This window comes from Tachysurus vachellii, chromosome 23 (genome assembly GCF_030014155.1).
Source record: "Tachysurus vachellii isolate PV-2020 chromosome 23, HZAU_Pvac_v1, whole genome shotgun sequence".
Lineage (NCBI taxonomy): Eukaryota > Metazoa > Chordata > Actinopteri > Siluriformes > Bagridae > Tachysurus > Tachysurus vachellii.
Window position 1 is genome coordinate 3,116,309 of NC_083482.1, and position 7,178 is coordinate 3,123,486.

Sequence of the window (7,178 nt, forward strand, 5' to 3'; positions counted from 1 at the left end):
GCAAGGTTGCTGAAAACAGGAAGTGAGGAAAGGTTCTTTAACAGTTTTGCCTTCAAGTTTTGCTCTGAGAGCCATCGGTGGTGATCCCAATGCCTTCTGGTCTCCTTCTATCACTAAGGGGTGGGTCAGGAAGTGCCAGACCTCCCTAATTACCTCTTAGTGCTTCATTAATTGTTTTTACTAGCTTCATCATCCAAAGCAAACAAATGGTTTTTTTTTAAACAGAAAATGCTCCCTGCAGTACATTTCAACATTCAAAATGACCTATTTTGGCCTATTTATTGTTAAATGTCAGAGTATATTTCTCCAAATCATGGAAAAGAACAAAGTTTAACACAGACAAAAATCATGGTAGAAATAACACTGTTAATCATATTCACACATTAACTAAAGAGATACTTGAACACAGAGATAAATTTAGCTATGAGTTAATATTATGACATACCTATAGGCTAAATGACCTACTGGATGCAACGACCAAGTGCGATTTCCTCAAACGATGAATGGCAGGCTTTGAATAACCTGTATTTACAGATAGATTAAACCCACTCAAGCACTACATATTAAATTGATAATTTACATTTGCTTTGCTTCATTTTCACTTTCGGGTGTAGACTAGTGGCCGGGAAGTGCAAAACAAATTAACAAATCCGAAAACACATTAACAAATCTGAAAACGCGCCTCACACCTCCAGGGTCGGGGTTCGATTCCCGCCTCCACCTTGTGTGTGTGGAGTTTGCATGTTCTCCCCGTGCCTCGGGGGTTTCCTCCGGGTACTCCGGTTCCCCCCCCCGGTCCAAAGACATGCATGGTAGGTTGAGTGGCATCTCTGGAAAATTGTCCCTAGTGTGTGATTGCGTGAGTGAATGAGAGTGTGTGTGTGTGCCCTGCGATGGGTTGGCACTCCGTCCAGGGTGTATCCTGCCTTGATGCCCAATGATGCCTGAGATAGGCACAGGCTCCCCGTGACCCGAGGTAGTTCGGATAAGCGGTAGAAGATGAATGAATGAATGAAAATCTGAAAACACATTAACAAATCCCAAAACAAATTAACAAATCTGAAAACAAATTAACAAGTCAAACAACCCGGAAGCGGTTGGTATTGTTTGTGAATGGAAACTTACCATCATCGGACGAGACACCTTTCATTCACCTGTATATCTTTAATGACAGTCGTCTTGTCCAATGATCGGTAAGTTTCCAATCACAAACTATACCTACCTCTTCCCGGTTGTATGAATCGGCGCACGAAACACATTAACAAATCAGAAAACACATTAACAAATCAGAAAACACAACGACATTTCAGAAAACCCGGAAGCAGTTGGTATAGTTTGTGATTGGACAAGACACCTGTCACTCAAAGTATACATGAAGTTCAACAGTCTGCCACAGGGAAAAGTTGGAATGGATGGATGGAACGGACTACTGTGGATTAATTCTGTTAGTTTCTTATATTTAAACGGAGAACTTTACATATTACACATAAGATTCCATACCTGTATATCTTTAGTGACAGGTGACTTGTCCAATGATCGGTAAGTTTCCATTCAAAAACGATACACTACCATTTCTGGGTTGTCTGAATTGTCGTTGTGTTTTCGGATTTGTTAATGTGTTTTGGGATTTGTTAATTTGTTTTTGGATTTGTTAATTTGTTTTGGGATTTGTTAATGTGTTTTGGGATTTGTTAATGTGTTAATGTGTTTTGGGATTTGTTAATGTGTTTTATGATTTGTTAATGTGTTAATGTGTTTTCGGATTTGTTAATTTGTTTTGCACTTCTCGGCCACCGTAGTAGACACTACAACGCTACAGATTTCCCGCCGATACGCCTGTAAGTGATTAACATAACGAAAGTCTGTAGTTTTTCAAATATATAAATAAAACACAAAAATAAAATTCATTTAATTGAATTTAAAATAAAATATATTTTATTAAAATCGTCCAAATATGGATTTGTGCAACGTATCCTGTAATATCCGACAACTCCTTATAAACCAACAGCCGCTTCTGAAAGATTTTGGGGTCTGTTGGTGTCTGGTGTCTGGTGTGTGGGGAGAAAAAAAAACTCGTTCAAAAGCTCTAAACAGTTGTATTGAGATCATGAGCATCTGTATGCAGGAGAAAGTTTCTTATAAATGAACTGAAATACCAGGTTGTTTAACATCTGCATACGAATACATTTCACATACGTTATTCATACGGGAATTAATCAAATCATCACGACTCTAAGATGTCATGTGGTCCAACAGGATTCGATGTACCACAGTGATTACTTCCACACCTGCACCCGCAGCACATGCCAGGGGCAAACCTCCCAAAACAATGCAATCACACTGCAATTATGAATACCACACCTCATTTAATTGTCACCTGCAAAATTGCCACAATTCTGAATAAGCTTGTCATAACTGGTTCTTCAGGCTATGACATTGAATCTCTGTTTATCGGAATTGTATTTATCGCATCTGACAATCTTTCTAGTCGAATACGAATGATATCAAATGCACAAATTCACAGCTGTTTATTGTCCAACATGCATTTAGAAGATTTAATAGTGCAGCCAGGGTGTTTTCTTTGTGCTGCACTGTTGGGCTAAGCAATTATAATTAACCGTGTCAATGTCAAACACCTCCCTCCAGGTGAGGAACAGCTAATGAGGCATGCGAAACACTGCTAAAATGCAGGTGTGTCAGCAACAGATAAACCAGATTCGTGAACATTTGTTAACGCTCATTATCTCGTCTACGTAGGCAGTGAAACCCTGTGAATAAGCAGCGTAGCTAACATGTAGAACATTAAACGTCCTGGATTGAAAAGGATCAAGCCGTTTTCATGGTGAATCAAGGTCAGGATTTGTAAAGACTGCTGGTATTTCTTTCCCTCAGAAGTACAACATTAACCTCAGGAGACTACACAAAGGAAGAAAAACATGAGGTAAGCTTTGTGTGTCTACAGTAGTGTTACCTTGAGTGAATACAGTACAGATTCGGCATTGTTCTATGCATTCTCTATGCCAAAGGTTTTATCTTTGAAATCATTCCAAAACAATGTTTTTATTTAGAATGCTAATAAATAATAATACGATCAGTACTTTATGTCTAATTCAGGAATTCTTCTGGACCAAAAGTCTATCTTTTTTTTTTTGTGTGTGTGTGTGTTTGTCAACAGACAGAATCTACCGTTCCATGAAGAAATATCACATCTCTACAACACTCTCAGTAACCAAAGGTTCTGGTGTTTGAAACTCAAGCCAGTATCCAATGTCCAGTGCGTGTTTACTATTGTGATGGCCATTATCACTTTATTACTTTACATCATCTTTGGGACGCCACAATGTGATATGCAAGAGTTTAAGAAAGGAAAGCATCTAGATCCAGCAGCAGATGAAGTGGCTTATCCCTATAAATACAACTTCCGCCTGGATCAGCCAGAAAAGTGCCAGCACAAACCTTTCTTGGTGATCATTGTTCAAGTGGCCCCTAAAGATGTGATGGAACGGCAAGCCATAAGGAATACATGGGGGGATGAAAAGCTGGTCCAAGAAAAACATGTTGTGGTTCTGTTTCTAATGGGCTTACCGAGTGGAAGTAACGCAGAAATACAACAGGATCGTATACACCAGGAGAACCTGAGGCACAGGGATCTGCTTCAAAGCAACTTCATAGACTCCGTCAAGAACGCGACTATTAAAACCATGGTGATGCTGGAATGGCTGAGAGATCGCTGTCCGCAGGCATACTACACCGCGAAAGTGGACAATGACATTCTGCTTAACGTCAGAAGTCTGATCAGTATGCTGCTTAACCCCCGAATCCCCCAGATGAACTACATCACTGGCCAGGTTCAGCAAACCAAAAAGGCAAAACAAAACCCATCAAGCAGGTTTTACAACCCTTCAGAGATACACACCAATAAGTTATTTCCACCATATCCCTTAGGAAAGTGCTACATCATGTCTATGGACATGCCAGCAAAGATTCTGAGGGCATCAACGGAAATCAAGCCTATTTTAGAAGATGATATGTATATTGGTTTATGCCTTGAATGGCTCCATATTGCTCCTGTGAAACCTCCAAAACCTTCGCAGTTTGTGTTTATCTACCCTCAACTGTACAACCGGTGCTACTATTCTGAGCTCATTGCAGTGATTTTATACACTCCTGCTCAGCTGGTTAACCTATGGACAGACATTCACAAACCAGGCACAGCCTGTTGACTCCTTAAATAGAAGGTATAATCAGCCTATTGAGTAGCAAAACATGAGAAACAAGCTTAACTGGTATACAGACAAAATCGAGACCTTTACCAGTGTAAATACTCATTTACTTTTATATCTTTTCCACTACAGATGGTGTGTGCTAGACAATTATTTTATATTTGACATATTAATGCTTTTGGGTTGCAAAATAACGCAGGAAATAAATGGTTATGCTGATCAGTGCTTACCAGCTAACTGATCAGTGCTTAGCAACTAACCTTACAACAGCAACATGTTTTGAAAAAAGCAAATGAAAACTACATAGAAATGATTTGATATTTTATTAACCGACTACACACTCAACACGACCGTCCCTGGCCAAACCGTGTTAACTGACTTTGGACAGTTAACACTGATGCAACTGGTCTTCCTAGCCAAGCTAATTGCATGCTACGTAATCAAAGAGTTTCTAAAAGACTCACATTATGAAATGCCTCACAATTATAACTAAAATATAGTAAAATACAGTTAAATGAATCAAATTGTCATTCTTTTTTTAGCCTGTGGTGGCTCAACAATTAAAGTTGGGTTTGAAGGTTGGATTTTTGATCCTCAGCACTGACAAGCGGCTGTGGGCGCATCGAATGTGGACGCAGACTTGGCCGAACCTGCACTCTGATCGCAACTTCCTGACAAGCTGACATAGTAAAATTCAATTTCTGCATGTTTTAATGTATATGTGAAAAATAAAGGCTGTTTCTTTATTTGGTAGCCTTCTGGGTCATTCCTGATGAATCTCCTGAATTCATGCTACAGGTGGCTCATGTCATGCAAATCTAGCTAGCTCAATTTCACTGGAGGCTTAAAAAAAGTTTTAAAAAATAAATCAAACCAGATTAAAGCAGTTACTGAGAATACAAAGAATGAATAATTTGGTGTTTTTTTTTTTAATTTTTTCTTTTTTTTACCTATTTTGGGAACTTAGGGTCATCCACTAGAGGTCAGTGTAAACATACATTTGTTTCCAGTATACAGCTGAAGGTACAGGGTATAATGAGAAGGATCAAGGCAAATTATGCTTCTGCCACAACCGGTATGAATCAAGGAGAAAGCCAGGAAGGTTTCCTGGTACAAATACAAAACACAAAGAACCGTGATAATCCAATATAAAGGCGTGATCAGGAAAGCTGGGAGTCAGAAATACATTGAATTAATAGAGAAAACAACAGATTTAATAGATATGAACATGTAATAAAGGGGTCAAAATATGAAGTTTTGCTTTTATCCCAAAAGAGAGTAGAGTGTATTTGTTATCTAAAGTTTACCTCTGTAGTTTATTGCCAGATCAACAAGCAAGAGAAACAAAGTCCTGCCAGCTCTCAACGTTCTGCACACAAAATCAAATAACTAGGAGTCTAAAGACTTATAGAGTCTATAATCAAATATATACAAAGTTTCTTGACAAAGACTTGAGAAAATGTACTCCAAGGAAGTTTTTGCCTACATCTGCTGCCTTGGATCAAAGGAAAAAAAACATGGAAATCCTGTACAAGCCAAACTTCAGTGGTTCCACATAATATTTGATGTTACCCCATAAAAACGTTATTAAATCATTAATGTTATAAAAAACAGCAGGCTAAACAGCTGAATATTGACCACATCTGTGGACTCTTAAAAGTTCCGATCAATGAAACGACTGTAACTGTTAAATACGTTGCAGCTGCAAACCGTTTCAACACCATGCTTCAAAATGAAAATAAAACACACGTGCGATATACGTGCTAATTTTCCTGCTGGGTTAAAAATCAGTACGTCATTAAAACACGTTTTTTTGTGTGTGTGTGTGGGGGGGGCAATATTTGTTCTTGAAGGGCAATATTTGTAATGGGTTTAGGGGCAAAAAAAAGATATATATAAAATACACACACACTCATGTGAAAAAATTAGGACACCCCAGGAAATCCTGTGGTATTTTTTTAAATAGTTAACCATATGGGCATTTTATCTTCATTTTAACAATAGTGGATGAAATAAAACCAAACAAAAGAGAGTTCTTTGCCATGAGATGCCATGTTGAACTCCCAGTGACCAGTATGAGAGAGTGAGAGCGATAACACCAAATTTAACACACCTGCTCCGCGTTCACACCTGAGACCTTGTAACACTAACGAAGTCACATGACACTGGGGAGAGAAAATGGCTAATCGGGCCCAATTTAGACCTTTTCACTTAGGGGTGTACTCACTTTTGTGTCCAGCGGTTTAAACATTAATGTCTGTGTGTTGAGTTATTTTAAGGGGACAGCAAATGTACAGTTATACAAGCTGAACACTCACTACTTTACGCTGTAGCACAGTGTCATTTCTTCAGTGTTGTCACATGAAAAGGTATAATAAAATCTGTAGGTCCAAAGTGCATGAATCTACAATGAAAAAGAGACAACTTTAATAATCATGGGACATGCGCAAGGAGGAAACCTTCGCTGTCTAAGCAAATAACATGAGGGCAAGACTGAGTTTGCGAAAGAACACAGAGACAAAGACCAAGACCTCTGGAATAATGTGCTTTGGACTGATAAGACTAAAACTGAATTATTTGTACACCATAACAGAGAACATATTTGGAGTGAAGTAAATGCGGCATTTCAGCAAACGAACCTCGTACCACCTGTAAAACCTGGAGGTTGAAGTGTAGCGGAAACTAGCTATTATAGAATATGGTGTCCTAAATTTTTTCCATTTTTTCTCATTTTGTTGATCAAAGTGATTTTTGTTGTTTACATGCAATTACATTACATTCATGTACAGGTAGAAATTAAAACATGTTGACATTTTTTAATAAAGAACTGAAAATATGTGTTTGTATATGTAATTATGTATGTGTGTATATATACAGTATACACACACACACGTGCACACACACACTAAAGCAGTTCCAGTTTCAGTCTGTAACACCGAGGTACAAGGGGGATGA

The 7,178-nt window shown here is 38.4% G+C and overlaps 1 protein-coding gene across 2 annotated transcripts; it reads left to right on the top strand.

The window, feature by feature from the left end:
- The first annotated feature begins 2,734 nt into the window (after positions 1 to 2,734).
- On the top strand, positions 2,735 to 4,951 carry LOC132838831 (beta-1,3-galactosyltransferase 2-like). 2 transcript variants are annotated; one of them, XM_060859434.1, is made up of 3 exons: positions 2,735 to 2,941; positions 3,176 to 4,238; positions 4,766 to 4,951. In XM_060859434.1, the coding sequence occupies exons 1-2, from the start codon at positions 2,937 to 2,939 to the stop codon at positions 4,221 to 4,223; spliced, it is 1,053 nt and encodes a 350-aa protein (XP_060715417.1). In that variant the 5' UTR covers positions 2,735 to 2,936; the 3' UTR covers positions 4,224 to 4,238; positions 4,766 to 4,951. The 2 variants fall into 2 exon arrangements, with proteins under 2 accessions (XP_060715417.1, XP_060715416.1); XM_060859433.1 differs by having other exon boundaries at positions 3,176 to 4,951.
- Positions 4,952 to 7,178: the final 2,227 nt, after the last annotated feature.